The sequence below is a fragment of the Corvus brachyrhynchos genome, unplaced genomic scaffold (assembly GCF_000691975.1).
Source record: "Corvus brachyrhynchos isolate BGI_N302 unplaced genomic scaffold, ASM69197v1 scaffold105, whole genome shotgun sequence".
NCBI lineage: Eukaryota > Metazoa > Chordata > Aves > Passeriformes > Corvidae > Corvus > Corvus brachyrhynchos.
Window position 1 is genome coordinate 3,718,523 of NW_008238452.1, and position 20,888 is coordinate 3,739,410.

The 20,888-nt window shown below is 38.9% G+C and overlaps 1 protein-coding gene across 12 annotated transcripts in view; it reads right to left on the bottom strand.

Annotated features, from left to right (window-relative positions):
• Window positions 1-235: 235 nt before the first annotated feature.
• The window catches only part of KIAA1109 (KIAA1109 ortholog), an 81,378-nt gene continuing 60,725 nt past the window's right edge, over window positions 236-20,888 (bottom strand). For 4 of the 12 annotated variants that reach the window (XM_017736907.1, XM_017736905.1, XM_017736906.1 and 1 more), the window contains 29 exons: window positions 20,601-20,799; window positions 19,931-19,990; window positions 18,860-19,086; window positions 17,849-17,979; window positions 16,878-17,001; window positions 16,613-16,722; window positions 15,828-15,918; window positions 15,219-15,281; window positions 13,435-13,679; window positions 12,644-12,859; window positions 12,320-12,500; window positions 11,216-11,408; window positions 9,146-9,307; window positions 8,903-9,042; window positions 8,558-8,759; window positions 8,182-8,385; window positions 7,888-8,067; window positions 7,321-7,458; window positions 6,587-6,847; window positions 6,027-6,177; window positions 5,596-5,753; window positions 5,283-5,475; window positions 4,878-5,095; window positions 4,436-4,687; window positions 3,684-3,887; window positions 3,255-3,449; window positions 2,250-2,384; window positions 1,643-1,808; window positions 236-937 (listed from right to left, as the gene is read on the bottom strand). In XM_017736907.1, coding sequence (XP_017592396.1) covers window positions 721-937; window positions 1,643-1,808; window positions 2,250-2,384; window positions 3,255-3,449; window positions 3,684-3,887; window positions 4,436-4,687; window positions 4,878-5,095; window positions 5,283-5,475; window positions 5,596-5,753; window positions 6,027-6,177; window positions 6,587-6,847; window positions 7,321-7,458; window positions 7,888-8,067; window positions 8,182-8,385; window positions 8,558-8,759; window positions 8,903-9,042; window positions 9,146-9,307; window positions 11,216-11,408; window positions 12,320-12,500; window positions 12,644-12,859; window positions 13,435-13,679; window positions 15,219-15,281; window positions 15,828-15,918; window positions 16,613-16,722; window positions 16,878-17,001; window positions 17,849-17,979; window positions 18,860-19,086; window positions 19,931-19,990; window positions 20,601-20,799 — 5,016 coding nt within the window. In that variant the 3' untranslated portion in view covers window positions 236-720. The remainder of the gene's footprint in view (window positions 938-1,642; window positions 1,809-2,249; window positions 2,385-3,254; window positions 3,450-3,683; window positions 3,888-4,435; window positions 4,688-4,877; window positions 5,096-5,282; window positions 5,476-5,595; window positions 5,754-6,026; window positions 6,178-6,586; window positions 6,848-7,320; window positions 7,459-7,887; window positions 8,068-8,181; window positions 8,386-8,557; window positions 8,760-8,902; window positions 9,043-9,145; window positions 9,308-11,215; window positions 11,409-12,319; window positions 12,501-12,643; window positions 12,860-13,434; window positions 13,680-15,218; window positions 15,282-15,827; window positions 15,919-16,612; window positions 16,723-16,877; window positions 17,002-17,848; window positions 17,980-18,859; window positions 19,087-19,930; window positions 19,991-20,600; window positions 20,800-20,888) is intronic. The other 8 variants (XM_017736910.1, XM_017736909.1, XM_017736904.1 and 5 more) reach the window with 8 other exon arrangements.

Sequence of the window (20,888 nt, forward strand, 5' to 3'; positions counted from 1 at the left end):
AAGCCGCCACAGCCGTCACGGACCGGGAGCAGCCGCTCCCCTGATGCCAGCGAAAGCGCCGCGTCCCCGCTTGTGGTTGGGGCGCGCTTTCCCCGCCTTCCGGCTGCTTCCCGAGCTCCTGGCGCCCGGCCTCTGGGCTTTACCTCACTTAAATGACACCTTGCAAAGTTACACTTAAAACACTCTCTTCTTGTTGTTCAACTTCTTTGATTAATACAAAAAAATAAAGGCCCTGTACAGTAGTTAAATTTTATTACAAGTGTAATAAAGTTCATGATTTTTAGCACTAAGGCAATCACAGTTTCATAAGTTATATATATATATATAATTTACACCGGTCTACATTGACAAATCAATTACTGGTCACATCAACAAGGGGTTTGTGTTATGGCAAATAAAATTTTAAGAAAATTCACAGTTAATCTGCAAGTATTGTAAAGATGCAGGATCATATTGCACATCATAAAATGGACACTGAGGAGCAGATTTACAGTGTTCCAGATATTCCTTCACAGAATACATTGGTCATCATCATCATCATGCAATAACTTCAAATACAGAATGGTATCAAGTACCACAGTAAACAGTTACTCACAATGTAAGTTTTAAATAGAGTAGCAAAAAGCTGTTAGGTTTCTCTTTAAACCATATTTAAGTTCTTAAAATATAATAAAATACTTTGATAAAATCAAATGGAGTTAGGGTTGTCACACTGTACTTTTAATATTCTTCTTTGTCTTTTCCTTTCTTTTCTTTTTCATCCTGTAGTGCAGTACCAAGTTTCTTTATAAGGACTGACAAAACTTTGTCCAAAGGATCCATGACACCACGCTGCAGCCACTTAGGGATAGTAGTCCGTGCATGGTGAAAGCCCAGCTTTTGAAGGATGTAGTCAACACCAACGGGATCAATTTTTCTCCCAGTCCAGGATATTAATCTAAAAAAACAATAAACAGAAGACTCAGTCTCAAACATAAATATAGCAAACAGACATTTGTATATATGAAAATCCATTTTCCCCAGTGTTGCTTAATGTTTTGAACCTAATTTAGACAGAGAAGCTCAAGATGTTCAATGGAACATCCTCTCAAAGGAAGAGGATGTTTAAGGAGGTGAAAAACCTTACTGGGCTGCCTGCAGATCATGTTTAAATTGATTTATTGCTGGCACAAAATGCCAAGTGTCAAGATCTGTTATGCCTGGATGGATGTGTTGTTTTGATATGTGAATGAACACTCAGGTCCTCCAGCAGTGTAAGCAGAGGTTAAAAAAAAAAAAAACCAAACTCACACTGACTTTTCTCAGTTTCAATGATTACACACAGAAAATAGTGAATTGCTGCCATACACACTTTATTTTGTGCTAAGTTTAAACAGCCATATGGCGTTGAGTAGATCCTGCATTTTTAATTTTAAGGTGAGTGTTTAAAAACTAAAACTGAAATGCTAAGAATGGAAAACTGGAAGATGAAAATTGTATGGCTGAAAGTGAACGAGCTGTTGTAGGACAGAGTGAAATTAATGAGTTTAAGTTTACTGTATCCTAATTTTGAAGGGCCTCCAACGATGCCTTTAATCTGCATAAATTCTAATCTAGAAGTTAATGCACAGCCAAAGAGACTGCAGCCAAAGGTGCTTCTTACCTGAGCGTGGGTTCCAAATGCCAAGTATTGCACATAAATTCCCTCCAGTCGACTGTAGTGTAGGTAATGCTTTCCTCTGCCTCTTTGTCAGTGGAGCTGTCCTCAAGGACACCAACAGAGCTCTTCTGCCCTGGACGAGCAGCCAAAATGCGAGGAGGAAAAATTGCTGCAAAGGGGAGAGAGGAAAAACACCAGTCAGTCATGAGCAGCTCACTTGGATTCTTTTTGTACATAATTTAAATAAAACAAAAGCCCAAGTCTCAACAAGAAGAGAACCACCTCAGTTTTACAGATTTTCTGCAAAAGACCACATATTGCTTAAGAATGAACATGCCAAATTTGAATACTTCAACTGATATACTGAGGTAGAAAAGTAAATCATTCTGAAATCAGAAAAATGCATGTCTTGAAAGGACTCCACTGATGAAAGAAACAATAATAAAGCTTCCTAAACCAGTTTTCATCTGCCTATACCGTCTTACGAAGAGAAAGTTAAACACCAGGCACCAGAATAGGAGCATGATTATGACTTGGAGTATATTTATTGTCAAATAATCTGACAACTGCAGATTGTCAGACAAATGTTACTTCATGAACAACAACTCACCTTTTTCTTTTTCTTTTAGATAAGCAGACACCAAGTCATGCAGAAACATGATCAGTTCAGCATCCATAGTCACACAGATGTGGTCTGTAAATTCAGTTACTACACTGCATTCCACCTTTGGTTTAACACTTGTATCTACAGTCAGATAAAAATAGTATCAATACACTTACAAGTACATACAGTGCATGTAAAAAGTACATAGAATTTGAATGCAAGTCATTTGAAAATAGTATTTCTTTCATTGAACCAGCAACTCTTGAGAGGAAGTACCACAGTTAACATTTATGTTTAGCACTTTTTGAACAGTTTTCCCATCAGAGTCACCTCTGGTATTTTAGAAAGGATATTGAAAATAAAGACATATGACCAGGTAACAAACCTTGACCATCTTCTATGTGGAAAATCAACTTAGAGCAGTATCACCAGCTTGTGCTATGCTATCAGTGTAGGATTTTAGACAGTAAGAGACGCTGATAGCATATTTTGCTTGCTTGGCTCTTAAAATAACAAGGAAAACCCAACAGGTTGAATTAACTATCAGTTTTTTTCCAAGAGCAGGTATGGAATAAAACCCCAGCTCAGCCAAGATAAATATCTAAATCAATTACTTAAACCTTGAGAAGTTTTATTTCCCACCAGTTCTAACTGCAGTCTGAAGACACCATTTTGAAAATGAAAGCATAAAATTTAGGCTCCTATCTCATACTCCCTTTTTCAGAATGGCCCTCCTCTTTAACATTTTAACAAACAGAAGAAAACCAACCCCTGAAAACAGCCAACCTAGCTGAAATGCTCATACTAATTTCTCTTAGTGGTTTCTATAGTGACCAGTTTCTACACTAGATCTTCACTCTACACTTTATTAAAAAATCTCTTATCTCTTCTTGCAGATCTGAGCAACTCTCAGATTAAATCCTTTTATCAGCACAGTACCTTTCCCTTTAACTCCTAATTTGTGAGAAATAGTTTTTGACCAAGAAAAAAACACATTATGTTTTACTGCACCTTGTAATGATGGCTCCTGGGGCTCTTGAACATGAATAGATTTAAAATCCAGCTGCATCCTCGGCAATGCAAAGATGGTTTCAGTTTCATGGTTGTAACTGGAGCCACCCCTGAAGCCACTTAACAAACTTGAGCTTTTCACTGTTGTGCTGCTCTCTGGGTTGTTGGCATCAACATTCCGAAGCAGGTTCAGCTCTACAGGAACAATGGGAGATGTTAAATTGTGACAAGGCAAAAAAAGTTAAGAAGAGTCACTTGTAAAACTGCTGGTGCGTGACTATTGAGAAGATGGTATCTTTTACTCTGCTCCCAAAAGCATGGCTCAAAAAGGTCAATCAAATTTGTTGTTTATACCCTTGAGATTTAGCAGCTTTTCAACAGCTCCATGTGCAAGCAGACCAATCCCCAAACTGAATGAACCTGACTAACCTTCATTCCTCGTGGCTGTCACATAATTGAACCACTCCTTCACGCTGGCAACTCCATGGGGAGGATTTTCGTGGCGGCGCCGGGTTATCTTTGTGATTGTGGCCATGGGGCTTTCCAGGGCTCCACAGGGCTTGGTGACCATGGTGTTGTGGCCCAAATGAAAGTCCAGGGTTTGGACAATGTACGTGGAGTGTTCGCTGGTACCTGCATTGAAGGTGTGGGCGGCGTGGGGTGGGAGAGGAAAAAAAAAAAAAGTAAAAGCAGCTTAGTGAGGGTAGTGGAATTTTCTCTCATGCTCCTACAGGTATTTAACATGAATAGTTAGTGTGCCAGTGGAATAAAACCTGGTATAAAGCTTACAAACAACAGAGAAATTAAATCCTCAGTAGCTACAGACAATAAAACTTCTCAATATTAAGACAAATATAAGCAATGAGATCATTGAAATTCATCCTACAGCTAGAAAGGACTACACAAACACACACACACACAATTAAAAAGCCAGACAATCCACTTGGTAGGCTTATTATGATAAGACAGATCCAGTATATTTGAAAATGTACTTTGCATTATTCCACAGATAAAGCAAATTGTGGTAAAGATATGGAGGGAACAGATTTTTGTTAAGTAAGTGATATATTTTTGGGAAACAACCTTGATTCAGACAAAGAAAATAACTTTGATTTCTTCTTACGTGATAATACATTCTTAAAAACGAATTTAAAGAAATTTACAGAACTAGTTTAAATTACCATCTTCCAAAACTTTCTGAGCTTCTGTCCAAAATGCAATATTGGGTTCTTCAAGGTGAAATAAGGCCCATGATTTTGAGCGGAAATTAGGTCCATGAAAACAAGCCAGGGTCATATGGTTCCCATGCAGGCTCATGGATCCTCCGAATTGCATCCCATCTTCTGGCAGTGGCATCTGGAACAGGGATATGTGGCACCCAGATACCACCTTCAGAACTCCTGGCCAGTGGCGATGATGGGCTGCATCCAACACTGCAGAGCAAACAGGAACAACAACTTCAGGCAAGATACAGAACAAGATTGCTGCCCTATTTATATTTTTAGTAAAAGATGGAATTATGAGTGATATTTTCTTATCTATTTCATTGACACTCTCTCACAGGTAATTTTTGCAATTAAAACATCCTAATTGGGAATTATATTATTTTTTGGTAGCACTTACATTGCTCGTGTGAGCTTCTCTCTAAGTTGTTTGCCATTGTCTTGGGAGGGAGGTAAGGAACAGGCCCCCAGGTGGACAGAGCTCGCTTGCTTGTATCAAACTGCTGAGTGAAGAACTCCTGGAGTTTCATTCCTATTTTTATCAGGTCTGGCGTAGTCGACCTTGAAATCATCACTTGGAAGATATCCCATTTCAAGTCCCCATGGACAAATATCTCACTAGATATTAAAAATAGCAAGAAAATTAGCAGTTAATATACTTCCTACCGACAATTTTAAAAAAACCTACAACCCAACAATGAGCCCCTTGCATTCCAGCAGACACTTACATTTCTGGTTAGCAATTTTGGACAGATGACATTTGACATTATCCAACATCATACATTTTAAACACAGGAAATATTACCTTTTATCCGTCATGCTCGAATCCAGATTATTATACAGATTAATTTTCCATTCGTCCTGCAGTTTGAGATCAGCATTACTGAAGATTCCCATTAGGATACTGGATCCCATATAGTCAACACGTGCTTCAGTAGAACCCATAGTAATTTCAATTTTATGATTGGGCTGTTGGTTTGGGTGTTCAGAAATATGAGCTGAAATAGAATCAAATCAATATAGAATTACAGAATTAAAGAGATGAAAATCAGTTTTTCCAGTGATATCGCCTTTATTGACTGGAGCACATGCTAACAGCAGGAGGCTTTCCAACTTACCCACCATCTCCAGGGTGTTAACATCTATGGTACCTCCAACAACTCCCCCTCTGGAGTCCAGCTGGGATCTTCCCAAGCCCACAGACATGCTGATTTCCCGATCTCTGCTACTTCCCACAGACAGACGGCCCTGACTTTTCAAACCGCTGGTGGTCCACCTAGAACAGAGGTGAAAACAGACAACAACTTTCCAGGCTGTCGAAAGAGAAACTGAATTGGAAAGAAGCAAATAATGTGGTTTAGGCATATGTGACTTCAGGATTAAGCAACTACAGTATTCATGAGGGGATTCTCAGTTCAAAACTGAAAAAGGTAGAATTTTAAAGCTAAAAGACGACAGGCTATTAACAGTCTGTGTGGAAAAAAAATGGGGTTTTGCCCCCAAACCACCACCACTTGTTAAAACATGATTGATCTTGTTTTATACTTACGTGGTATTGCCCATTACATTGCTCATATTCATTTGAACATTTAATTGTTTTAGGTTCATAGCAAACACAACCAGTGTTTCCCATGGTGTTCCTTGCTGGCTTCCAGCTTTATTTGACTTATTAAATGGAGTTGATGTTTTTGAAAGAGTATCTAAACAGACAAACAAAAAAAACCCACAGAAATTTAAATTATTCCACATGCTAGGAAAAACTGGCAGAATATATCTATTGTGAATATTACAAAAGGACTGACAAGCACAATATTTAAAGAGCACAAACCATGAGAGAAGACAAGTGAGAACTAGAGGATTTACAATATGCATTGCTTTAGCTGTCATAGAAATTGACTCGCTATACACACACAGATAGTGCAATTTTATGGAAAATATGCTGACAACTTTCATTCATCCATTTCAGACATTTTCCCTTCTCTAAGCCATTGACTCTCCAGTGCCAGGCACTGTGGAAAAGAGTATTTTCAAAGCAGTAATGACATATTTCTTTCATACAACTGATGGAAATACTTTAGAAAAAAAATTAAAAAGTCATTATCTACTCACCTCTCTGAGGCACTGAGGAATCAGACACGCTCCTGGATCTTGTGACAGCTGGAGACTTGAGGCTGTGAGATGCTGTCCCAGGTGACATACTGCTGCTGGCACTGTGCTCACTGAAAACATTGGGTGACTGTGCCATGTGAGTAAAGGAAGCAGATTGGCAGGGCTGCTCCCATGTCCTACAGTATGCTTTCCTGGAGGATTCAGGAGAAAGATGCTGGCTCACCCCTTCAATTGAATCTGGTGTTCCAGGCCCCGATGCTACTGGAGAAAAAGTGGCACAGGAAACACAGAAAAACTGTTTCATTCGTGTCTAACCATATCCTCCCGTATACCAAGAAGTATTGGGAGAGTGTCCAAATGTATTTCATTTAACATAACTAAAAGTTTTCTACTGTTCTCACTAATATATCATAGAACTATAGAATGGTTTGGGAAGGGACTTTAAGTATCATGTGGTTCCAACCCTGCCATGGACAGGGGTGCCATTTATTAGATTGGGTTGCTCAGGGCCACATCCAACCTAGTCTTGGAAGATGCTGTTTAAATTATTCAATGACCTACTTCAGCAATTTGTCACTTCTTCCTTCTAGGATTTTCTATTAAACTTCTTTGAGTGACTGCATGTGGAGCAAATCATAATACATGTAATAAGTTTCGGGTAATAAATGCTTATAAAATTCCTACTGTAACCCTTTGTATAACAAGTTGTTTTGTGATAAGAAGCAGTCTCCTACCTGGAAGATTTATTGTCTGATCACCCAGGAAAAGCCTTCTAGCAATGCTTCTCCTATACCAAGCCCTGGGAAAGGCCAGGATCTCACTGAGGCGGCGCATGTCGTATTTGAAAGAAGCAGATCCTATGTCACAGACAGCTGAAAAAGAAAAAGCACATCCACACAGTTGTAAATTCCCAGGAATAACAGGTTTTGGTAACCAAGTCAAATTCTCCTTCACCTAGTAGTATCGTCTCTGCTGTCATGAAAAAATAAGTTTTCCTGAGGTGTTGCCATTTCTCCAAGTCCAAACATTAGATACAAATAAGGCAAGATGGAACCCAAGAATACAGATTATGTTGAGTCCTGCTTGTGTTGGATGCCCCTCAGACTCCTCATGGGAGGATTTTAATGGCAGATTAATCACAACCATTCGTGCTGTTTGCCCAGTAAGTCAGGATCCCATGTGCAGGGGCAAAAAAAAAGTACATACATCTTTTAAAAAACTAAAAAGCTGCCAAGAGTAAAGTCCATCTCTGAAACAGCAGTTCTCTAATTAGCTGGGATTAAAATGAAAGCAGCATTTACCAGATATGTTGATCAATGTGGTATCTATCTTGCTGGTAGCTTTGCTCGCAGACTGACTCTCAAAAAAGGAGGAGCCTCCTGAACGCCTGATCCGTGACAGGCTGACTTTCACAAACTCCAGGTTGATGCTCAAGGAATCCTTCCGGCCAGTGACCGAAGTTGGCTCCTCGTCCACATTCCCTAGAAGCAGGAAGGAAACATTTTCATCTTCAAAATCCTTTCAAATCTACAGTTCAGAAAAATGTGCCACACTTGAATAATGTTCATAGAAGCAAACAAAAACTTGTTCCGTACCCAAGGCTCCGGATCCAGGGGTTAGCACAGTAACAGCTGATTTTTGTTTTCCAGCTCCGTAGGGATGGAAGACGTAAAGGGAGAAGTCGGACATGCAGGCAGTAAAGCTCAGGCCTGAAGAGCTGCTGCTGGAAGTTGTCAGATCTGACTGACTGCTGCTGTGCCTCGTCCTGCCGAGAGGACTGCCAAGGCCAGGTGATGAACCTGGAGTCATTGTTTTGGGCAAAAATCAGATTTTGAAAGCATTTTCAAACATGAAATAATACTTGATGCTAACAGCAGTATTAAACAGACCAAATGCACTTCAAATTATGCCCTCTAGCAGCAATATAGTTTAATATTCTGTGTATAGAATCAACATGCACACACATATTACCTGGTGCTCCAGATTTACTAGCTGAATTCTTTGAGCCACTCTGTGAAGTACTGCCACCAATGGACACACTTTCTGATGGGTATGTGGTGCCTAAAGTTTCCAGTTCTCCTCGGTTAGAAGAGAAAACAAGGTCCAGGGAAGGCAACTTCAGCATACATTCGACTCTGGATACCGGCAAGCAGCTGAACTTGATTTGAGAGGGCTGACAGGCAGGACAAAAATAAAGCATTCAGAAGGAACACTTGAAAAGAGTTTTATTTTTCAAAAACCGCTTGGAAGCATTGATTGTTTAAAAGACAGTGACTAAAGTAAGTTACTACTCTGAATGTTGAGTTAAAACCTCACCTGGACTCGTACATAAACCACCACATCCACAGGGAAGGAGGAATATGCTGACGTTGAAGATGACACTAAGGATGTTGTGGACTCTTCCAAGGGATCTTGTATATCAAACTGTCCCATGTCTTCATCCTGGGAACTAACAGCTTTTAACAAGTACAAGAACTCATTAGAAAGTGGAATTTGAAGGGAAAAGCAGCTCAATACCATAAAAAGCACAGAGTGCCAGAATAGAATTATGCAACTGACCTGTGTAATTCCTTTCAATGGGTGTGATGGGAATGGTTTCAAGGGCTTTCTCCAGGAAGTCCAGGAGGCAGGGGCTGATCACCATCTCCTCTGGCAGTGACTGGAGTGCAACCCACGCGTAGAGTTTAGCGGTTTTGACTCCACCACTCCCTTTCCCTTTGGCTGCAACATTGAAAAGATACATTTGTCTAAGGTAATACCACTGAGCAGTAACTGCTGAACGTAAGAAGACACTTCAAAACTTATCAAGCTGTGCCCTCTAATTTTCTCCATCATCTGAAGAGACATAGATCACGTCTGCTAGAGAAAATTAAGTCGTTAAGTTTACACTTATAAACTCCAAAAACAACCATTAGTTTGTAATGTTTAACTGCAGTAATTCCATTCCTCATGGTCTTGACCAAGCACTCTGTTGTCATTGTCACCACCTCACTTTTTAGAAAATAGCACTGAAAGCAAACACACAGAGTTCTTCTCCAAATACCCAGTGCAAAGTAACCGCAGCTGACTGGAAATGAAAGTGGAATTAGGAAAAATAAATGCACGAGTCTGGAAAAAATGTCAGTTTAAATGCAGAAAATACATTAAAAAAATTAAAACTTTAAATGGCAAGTCCTTTCGTATTTATGCAAGGAATAACTGAACATTCTAAACTAGCATTTTTGAAAGCTTGGAACTAGCCAGAGTATAAACAAATAAAAGGATTACTGTTTTCTAAATCTGTCGAAGAGGAATCTTGAATCCATGCTCACCAAAACATAAATATGCAGAGAAGATATTAGTACCAGCTCAATTACTGTCTCTATGAAATATAGCTATTTGAATGAATATACATAAACGGTGATGTGGATTTAAAATGCTCCAAGAAAAATATAAAAAATTAACTACTATGAGATTAAAAATCCTTTATTTGCTAAAAAAAAAAAAAAGCAAGCACTGAATTTTCATTCTGTGCAAACTATTCTGCCTCGTGTCTCTGACTACATTGTCCTATCTTACTTTTACTGGAAACCAAAGGCGATACAAGTTGGTCTCCATTCCAGAGGAATGATTTCCAGAGGAAAAGTACTATTAAAAAACGTAGCATAAATGACAATAAATGTGTTTCAAAACCATTCAGGACTAATAAATACTTATAGAAATACAATTAATAAAGAAATAAAGCAATTACAAGCCTATATCTAGTCTGGGAGGCATTTATGTTATCATACAAGTGCAATTTCCATACCAAATGCAGAGCTTACAGACATAAAACCAGCAAGCCTCAGTACCTGCACATGATGTGGTAAGAATTCAAAGGCAAAGATTAGAAAGAAGATAGCAAAGTAGAGAACAAAAGTGAAGAGAAGTAGCATAAACCACTACACGACATTCGGTAAGCATAAAGAGGATGGCCACCTAAAGGAGTAAGAGCTAATGGTTCAACAGCATGGAGAATTGAGGAAGGTGTCCCCATTTCACTGTTCTCTCCCAGCATCTCCGGTGATTTTGTAAGACAAAACCCACAAGCAGAACTTTCAGTGATTCATTTTGCCTGGTGATCAAATTCTGACAAAATTTTGGCTTTGTGTTTAAAGCAATATTCAAATGCCAAAGGAGAGAAGAGTGAATGTCTCAGAAACTGGAGGTGCAATCTACACACGTCTGGATCTGACATGAGGTAACAACAGCCTCCTGCTTGAAAACGGGAATCACTGGAGACAAATCAAAATTTGTATCAGAACTCGTTACTCTAAATCATGGCTATTCTAGGGCCTGCAACAGGTGAGATATTTACATTTTGCTTTCCAACATTCTTTTGTTAAATGAAAACTGGGAGAAGGCAGTGACAGCCCATCACTGGGATATGGTGACTATAACAGAAATATTACTGAGATTGGTTTGGCAAACAATGTCTAAAAATGCAGCTTTATGAACTGCATCCTTGCTTCTGGGATCAGGTTTCTGCAGGCAAAGTCAAGACTGGATAAACACAGTGCTCCAGGTAATGTGCAGCCAGATCTAAAGACAGTAGATTACACCAAGGAAAAATATATCCATGAAAGGTTCAGAAAGTTTGTCTATAAGTACCTGATGGGATGGGTGGGGGTTGGGGAGGAAGTAAGGTGTTAGTCTTGCTGTGGATAGTGCTAGATAGAAGAGGAGATGTGGCAGTATCTTTCATACCATACAGCTTGGACTCTTTGGAAAGGGTGCGTGGCAGAGAGGATCCTCGAGAAGTGTTTGGCGATTCAGTCTTTAGAGTCTTGGAATTGTAGTGCAACTGGAAAGCAAAGCAAGATCAAAGCAAGATCACACAAAGAACTCAATTTCTATACAGCCATTTGGTGTCACTCCTTCCCTCCAAAATTTGTTTCTTCTCATTATTTACAGAAATATCATTGTAAGTGTGGCTAAACCATCACAGTAAGATACATTACATTCCAATTCATGTCCTGCACATATTAAGAACTGAAAACTTAGTACAAAAAAACCAGATAAATTAATAAATATTAAAAAAAAAAAGTCAATGAAACACAGAGAAATGGAGGAAATTTATTATTTAGGAACAATGTCTAAAGCTTGTTTCTCTCTCTGTTACATCACACGCATCCTGTGCCACCTGTGCACACAGCCTTCTTTCTTGTCTTAATGTCGGGTGGAACTGTTCCACTACTAAGCACAGGCATGCAGAAATTAGCATTAAAAAATCAAAATAAGATATTCCAAGAGTTCACACCTCCTCTACATGCACAATACACTATTACTGAAAACACAGAACATAACAAAAGCTGTAGAGAATGTTTAGTTATTCCTAAATTTGACTAAAAGCAGCGGGCAGCACCTGAGGTATAACTGTTATCCCTGAAGAAAGCCTGGAAAACTGGAAAAGGGACACACATAGTCCTTGCACATCGAAAGACTAGAGAAGCCAAGCTGTTTCAGGTGAGGAGCATGTGATTTATGGCATTGCCTCAACTGAATTGCACGAAGTTTTCCTTCAGCAGTGACAGATTTTTCCCTGTTCTCACTCCATAGGATTTTTAAATCATAACATACAAGGACGTTTCTGTTGAGACCCTTTCATGCTAGGATATAGAAACAATGATTAAAAAACCAAGGGAGTGTACAGCTTGATGGTGCTCAGGAGAAAACATATTCATTGCCTCCCTGTGAATTATCCCTTCATTTTACCTTTACATCCACTCCAGGAATATAGAACACTGTTGTTTCCACATCACTGGGTTTTGTCTGCAGAGATGATGGCACTTTCTTGCCAGCAAGTAAGTGAGTAGTAGATGCATAATTAGTTTGAAATTTCTTCTTTTTTGAAGGAGACTCTTGATCCAAACTTCTGGAACTCCGATCATAGCTCCTAAAATGAATTTACTCATGTTATTAAAATAATTTCCTGTGTCACACTGGGCCAGAGCAATTGCAACTTATGGTTCTGTTATTAAGCAGTGCTAATTGCTACAAATAAAGTGCTGGTAATGAACTAATGCACACGTTTCTTACCTTCGCAAACTAATGTCGTCGTGCTCTTGCTGGAGCATAGTGGGGTGCAACACACACTTCCCACAATCAATTTCAACCCTGATATCAAGCTCAAAGTCAATGTTTCTCTCTGTGGTGGTGCCAGTGACACTCCTGTTGGTGGGTGTTGTTGGCCAGCGCTCGGTGAACAGCTGGTGCACAGCAGCAAAGCCCGTGGCTTTCTTGCGAGAGGTGCTCCTGCACAGGCACAGGTGGGGGGCAGGTATCAGCAGGACATTTACCTCAGCAGGGGCTACAAGGCATTCCCAAACTATGTCCACATTCAGTGTATAAACTTATAAAAACATGTTGGGGAAAAGCCTTATTTGATATGCAGCAGTACAGTGACCCATCTTGCACTAACACATTACATTTCTTAATCTAGAGTATTACAAAAACTAAGCCTTTCTCAAATTCGCAATCAGAAAAGGAACACAAATATTTATACAATAAATTTCTTATTTGTAAATACCCACATTATTACTTCCTGTTCTGTGCCTCAAAAACCTCACTTTCCAAGTTCTTTCATTCTCTGCCAAGCCCTGAAATTTCTAACAGTTGCCTCCTTTTCCGATCAGGATCCCTCCTTCCCACACAGTCACCTCTGCTGGACACAACCTCCCCTGCCTTTCACACACACACTTGACTGTATTCAGTACTTCACCAGCAACAGATTCTGTGGCTTTAAATTCAGTATTTCAAGTTTGAAAGTACTGAAAATATATTGAGGTATCTTCTTCATTTCTGTGTTGTTCCTCAGGACCGCTACTTACGGTGGTTTCCTATAAAAATACGTCCTCTCCCTTTCATGGTCATCGTCCTTCTCCGAGTCCTCACTGCTGGAGGATAAGCTGTCATCCCGGCGTCCTTCTTCAGGCTGGAAGGGAATGCCGGGTGAGAAGCCTACTGGAGTTTTGGGTGAACCAAATACCGAGCATGAGCCTTCACTAGTAGATGAGTAATGGGAGGGACCATCAATAGTTACGGACAAAAGGTCCATTTCTGTCTCCTCTGGAAACTGATTGTGAAAAGACAAAAAGATAGTAAATTTCCACAGGTATGATTTCCACCGAGAATGCAGTAGATAGATCTGGAAATAAAGAAGCAAGAGTGCTATGAGAAACTCTTACTTCCGAGTTCCTCATAACAAGGAGAGAGCAGGTAAAGGAATTGCAAGAGGGATTATGAAAAAGAAGGGAATGAAAGCTTGGTGGGGAGATGTTCGCCATTGCCTAGTGATTGAGCTCAGCCTGCTAGATAAAGACTCATCATGCTCTTACCAATTTAGAAGGAATGGAAAGATTTCATTTAAATTTAACAACTATTTTGAAAGAAAAGGACAAAAGGCAGCCCAAGTGCCCATGACTTGCAGGGAGCGTTAGTGAGGGCATGCAGGGCACTACACAGAATGTACGGCACCGCCCCCGGGCACCCTGGCCCGAGCACGGAACCAAATGTCCTAAAGGAGCCTCCTGTTTCTCACAGAAATCATGACACAGGCAATTTTCCAACATTAAATTCTTAAAATGCCTGCAAAAAGTATCTACAAGTGTTAAACACCAGCACTTCCTATGCAGTGTTACTGTAAAGCTACACAGTTGTTGTCTGCAAATTCAAATTAGAGCTCTGCTGAGCAACTGACATTATGACACCAGGAAAATACATTTTTAAAAAAATATTCAAAATTTGATACCTTTAAGGGTTTGATAGCATTTTGCTATGCCAACGGAACCTAAGCTAACTGGGCTTCTACATAACAACAACAATAGGGAGAATAGCTTTTAAATGCAAACATATTGAAATGTGCAAAGCACATTCCCAGGAGTCATTTCCACCATTCTCTCAGAAACAGGAATTTATTTCCTGGGAGCATGAGAATAATTAGAAGGGAGAAAAAGTAAATTACTGTCTCTTCAGTTTGGTTTTTTTTTTTTTTTTTTTTTTTTTTGTTAGTTGTAGCTTTCCTGATTTGTTTTGAGTTTTGGGTTTGCTCTGTTAATTTCTTTTTAAGAAAAATACTCTACTATGTTCCCTAAATATGTTTTTGAGAGCAATTAAAAAACTCTGTTAGTTCTCAGGATATTAAATTTTGGAACATTCCCTACTTGCTATTATTTGACAATGTCTTACTCCGCATTAAATGTAAGAATTTTAACAGAAATAAGAGTGTGAGAAGATGTCCTCCCACCTGGTAATTATTTTGTTCTGGTGTTGATTGCTGTTACATTGGAACACAATGTAACAGGTGAAGGCACACATACTAAAATCATCCCCTAAAGCACATTTCAAGGCTAGACTTGGGTCACTTTACATCAGCCTTGCTCGATATTTAAGCAAAACCCCAATAATTCATTTTACAAGAGGTTTTAGGTCTACATAAGGGTATAGAAGTATTTTGATTGTTGTCATCAACAACTGTTCTGCTTAATTTAAATATTTTCAAACTCAATATACATTCTGTTTAGCTGAGTGCAAAAGAGAGGAAATATTGAAAAGCAGCTCCCTATGAGATAAATTAGTTCTCTGGAAAAGAATACTTGTTTCTGCTCAGAAATACCTGAAAATACCCTTCCCCTGGACAGCTGGATTGTTGTGCAATCCCCAAAGCTGTTTGATTCAACTTAATAGAAATGAAAAAAATATAGCAATTAAAACAATTACAATAATCTCAGCCGTGCAAAATCAACATTTTGAAAATGAGAAAACATAGCAGCAAAAAAAAAAAAGAAAAAAAACCACCCCAAAACCAATTCAACAATCCATTTCCAACACTGAGAAGGATAAACTTGTAGAGCTATACCAAACTGACTAATACCCATTTCCAAAACTCTAAATAGATTCAAACACCAAAAAAAACCTAGGTGATTTTTTTTCCACACCTCTGACAAGAATCCCAAGAAAATCTCTACTGTGTGAGCCTAAAAACCAAATCAAACCATTTAAAAATATTTTTCGCTCATGATTCAATTAATTTCTGTGCTAAGAAACCAAAATACATCTGTCTTCTAACGAAACAAGTCTATCTTCCAAAAACACATCTGTAATTGAGGCAAACACTAACAAAAGCAGACACATAATTAAGGTTTGCCTGGATATAATAATCTCATGAACTTGTGACCAAATGGCACAGGGAATGCAATTGTATGGCATATAAAGTAATTCTTACAGAATCCTGTATGTTGAAGGTTACTCTTGGCCCAGGAGATGCAGCATCTACACGGATATCTGGGAGGTCTTCACTGTCTCCCAGTCGAGAGCTGCAAGCAAAACAAAACCCAAACAGATTCTTGAGTTGTACTGCAAGATTTTAGGGTCATGCGAACATTTAACTACACAAATATACGGTCATCCTTATCACTTTGTAATGGAGAAATATATTAAATCATAATTGAAGCACTTAGAATACTGGCCAAATCATGTGTACCTTCTTTCTCTTTTCTTCTCCACCTCCTTCCTTTTAATGTACATATCTCTGCTAATTTCTGTATGGAGGCTTTTCAATCCTGAGCCAACATGCAGAAATTACAGAAAAACAAGGTATTTGTAATCTACCACACAGGGCAATTACTCACACACAAAAAAGCATCTCCCTTTCTTTGTCTCATTACAACAGCCCTTTCAAAAGGTAGATGTTTGTACATCAAGTGTAGAAAACAAGAGTATTACGCTATGCCGTTTTTCCTTATATACATTTCTTCAGTATGTTTTGAAAACAGGATTCCATAGAGAACCTCGAGTTGTTGTAAAAGTGGAATTTTCTCAGAGGTTTCAAAAAAATGAGAAAAGTGCTTTTTAGAACATGCCTGTCTCGCAAAATGATCTCCTCCTATCCAGTTCCACTACAAACAGCTGCTGCCTGTAGTAAAAGGACTCTTCAGGCCCAAGTCCAACATTTCCCCCATTCCATGTGCTGTTATTGCTATCACAGATCCCAGATTACCGGAAGCTCACCTTGTTCTGTCCATTCTCTTCAGAGGTGGCCTCCCTGATGCCGAAATGCTCTTAGATCGGCTGTAGCTGGGTTTGTAGCTCAGACCCCACTTGTCTTTCAAGGAGGCAGCCTAAACCAGAAACAACATTGAAATGGAACAACTGAGAACACAGAGAAAAACTCTGGCAAGCTAAAATGCTATTGCACATGGGAGTGCCAGCAAAGTAAAAGGCTTTTTGGGACACAAGTGCTACAATATTCTCAAAGTAGCTTAATCCTGCTCACCCTCATGCTGGATCTACGGAGCTTTTTGCGGACGTCCCTGCGGATGTCATTCACAGCCACTGACTCCAGCTGCTGGTAGCGCTGAATTTCTTGGTTTATGGTCCCTTCACTTGCACCTAATTTTCTGGAGATAAAGCATGGTTGAGTTATCTTATAGATACTATTTCCACCATTTCAAAAACCTGTGTTGTAAGAATGCTTTCCCTGGGAATTACCCCATTTTTCTCTTTTGTCCCAATACTTACGACCAGGGCCAAATACAGCTGCAGAAATATTAGAACAAACACTTAACCTAAAATCCAAATTTCAAATGAAATTTCCCTCTGAATGGTGACAGTAATTTCATTATAAGTATAAACAGTGAAACGTGTCTCCTCTTCATTATTTAACACGTAATTACCAACCTCTGTATTCCCATCCCAGCCAGATCCATTCATAGTAAGTCTGTCTTGGGGAAAAGGGGAGGAAAAAACCCCCAAACAACCCAAAAAACCATGTTTGCAAATACCATTAATAAAATTCACAGAAGTTCAGATGAAATTTGAAGTAATTTTTTCTAAAGGGTTTTCTCAAGTACAGTATAAGATTTATCTTGAAAACATCACGTACAAGACGCAAAAAAACCCCCAATTTAAGTATTTTTCTTCTTCTTCCTAAGCTTATTACAGTTTCAAAGCAATATATTTTGCTAAAGTAATCAGCATGATAGTAAATCAAGACGGAACTATGATTTTGGATCAAGAGGAAAAGGATTATAAATCAGTCATTAAAATGCAGAGTCAGAAAAATACAGACCAATCTGACACTTATGGAACAACCAGAGAGATTTGGGAGAGTACTTGCATATATAGCTTTTGCTTTTGGAATCCAAAAGGACAATTTTTTTATTTTTAAATAAAGGCAACAATTTGCACTTAACCATAACAGTGCCACAAGATGTATGATAAGAACATAAAGCAAACCCCACTTACTTTAAGTCATCAATGACTTTCGCTTGCTCATTGAGCTCTCTGATATCAACTAAACGCTTCATAAATTTCCTTCCTCGCTGTTCTCCAGTTTGGATACTGGAAGCTCCCTGCCGCCGGTGATCAACGATCTCCTGTTTAAAGTAAACATTTCATTAATGCCCTCATCAAAAATTCGACATCAGTACGATTTAGGCAAGAGGCAATGTGAATTTCACACCTTCAAATTTGGACTAGTGCATGCAAAAGAATCAATTCATGTGAATAGGCATCTGATTGGATTTTTTCCAGTGATCCAAAGCCCATCATTCAGTTAGACACACTATAACTACTACATACATGTCCCCATGAGCAGGATCTGCCTGCTTTCATATGTGCTCTGCTAGACTGGAGCAAATCCCGCTTCGCTGAGCCCCAGAGATATTCTACAGGAACAGAGTATCGGTGGGTTGGGGGACTCAAACCCAGCAGGTGATTTACAATCCGCTGCCCAAATGTGAGCTTGCGTGCATCTCCACCCAAGGAGCCTCCACCTGATTTCTGAACAACAAACAGGAGCATTAGTGTGCTGGGATGATGTTGTCAGGCAAGAGACATTAAGGAACAGCTGTTAAAATGGTTTTGTAGAAAACCAAAAAGCAAAGTCAGCAGCATATTGCATAGAAGTAGGGGTTTTTTTAATTTGTTCATGTTAGTTACTTACTCTCCTGTGAAGAAAGCCTAGAAGAAATCCACAGCTTTTACAGTTCAGGTACCTGAGGTTAGGTACCGTGTCTCCTCCATGTTTTCAAATGCAGATCAATATTTCCACATTATATCAGTAGAAATATGATCTGCAATGTGTTGCCTTTGAAATATGGAGTTAGAAAACACACACACACACAAACATTTTTAACTTGCAACAAGACTTGTATGAGCTATAAAGACTTGCACGCTGGACTCAAGACTAACACCTTTCCATTTGACAGAAGACTTTTTCCAAGCAGTAGGACTTATTTTGGTGGATTCACTTACTGCATGTATAGTGGGAGACATGGTGTCAACTTCATCCTCATCTGAAAGGTCAGCTATGTTCACAGAGTTGAGGTCAGCAATGTCATCAATATCTTCCTCTCCTGTCAATGTTGTGAGGGTGTTGCCCAAAGCATTCAATCTTTTCCCAATGTTTGGATCCATGTGGACATCAATACCACACATCTTCCACAACACATTCAGTGTCCAGGTTCCAGCACTACTGCTTTCTGTGTTAACAAAAAATCAGTTTAACCAGTTTTTCCTCTTCTAAAAAATCCCCCATACTGAATTATGTACTAATTAACTAAGACAGTGTTTGTCAGTTACAAAGAACTGTCTTTTCTGCTCATTCTGAGAAAAACATATTTCCACAACTGAAATGCCAGATGAAAATACTTCCCAGTATTTCTTTAACAAGTGATATAACATAGGCAGACCTAATGAAAACACATTCCGTTCAGCCAAGCTGATGACAAGGAGAGAGCATCTCAAGCTTCAGCTCTTACAAATGCAGGCAAGTACATTATTCCAAAATGGAATTTCTAACAGCAAGAAACATAAAACATGTCTTTCTGCATGTACAAATGCTGACCTATTTATTCAGGTCTTGAACAACAACGCTGGAAGATGTTGTATTATGTGTATAGTGTACCTAGTGAATATCCTGTCTTCCCAGGATTTTTCACCATCAAAATACAGACCTTGCTCTAAGCACAACTACACAAGATACTGGTTTTCTTTCTAAATGAAGTATGACCAATACAGAGACTGACATCTATTTCTGAGTGCTCTGGAGAATGTCCAGACTACTTAGACTGGGCAGAGAGGGAGTTTGGGAAAAATAGAAGCCTTTTCTGGGAGAGATAAGAGAGGGATGGAAGCAGCATGAGAAATACTGCAAGATTTAGCAATCTCTAGGGCAGGAAGCAACAGGACAACACTACTGTTATGGCAACTATTGCTGACTTTTCTCCAACCAATTAAATGAAAACACAGTTAAAAGACTTAAATTTCATATTTTATGAGTGTTTTATTTATGTAGGACTTAATTTATTAAAACAAACACATTACCTGCTGCAGCTTGTCCTGTTGTCCTAGAACACACTTCATAGGTACCATCTGGCACAACACCTACGTGAAGCGTACAAAGCAAATACACTGATTACACAGCCAGTAAAAGTTGCTTTAGACCAGCCCTTCCCAATCCCATCCTCAGTCTCCTGCCTGCCATAATCAAAGAATGATAGAAGTTCTAGTTTTAATTCCCATTGGAGGACTTCTCTTATTTAGTAAAGTTAATTTATTTGGGAAGATACAAAATTCTAAATGTATATTATGTATAAATACATATATGTACTGAATCAACTTAAAATTCCATAAAATTATAGAATTTTCACCATTATAGATATTTATATACATATAAAAAAAATTTCTATATTACTCTATTAAAAACTTACTGGGATTTTATGACATTGCATAAAAGCAATGCATCCAACTCTTCCAGCATCTCTCAGAACTTAAATTATTACAATGATACATAAAGCAGCAAAGTTTACTAATAAAGGAAAACAACAACAAAGGAATATAACCTTTTAGATCCATATTATTTTGCTTTCAAAAGGCCGAAGTCTTTTCTTTAGGTTTTTTGGGAAAGCTCAGCTGTTTTTCAGGTCAAGGGGAAGGGCAAAAGTGGATTTCTATCTGAAATACTCTTATCCAGTATGAAATCATCCTCACTTACATGCATTCATGACTAGATCTCCTCTTATTTCTGGTTTCCAGTCATCCCAACTTGTCTCAAAGCCATCAGCAAAGCGGATACAGAAGTTTTTAAAATGACCTTTGCTAACTAAAGACTCTGAGGAGCAGGCAGTAATGAGTGTGCTTTCAATAGTCAGGACTAAAGCAGAGCCAGTGTCAAGATCTGCAGAGTGGTTAGACTGGAAAATAAAATCACAGGGAGAGTCTACTGGTCAGTGCGATGTCAAAGTGATATTGTACATTTACTAAATGCCATTTATCTTTCCCT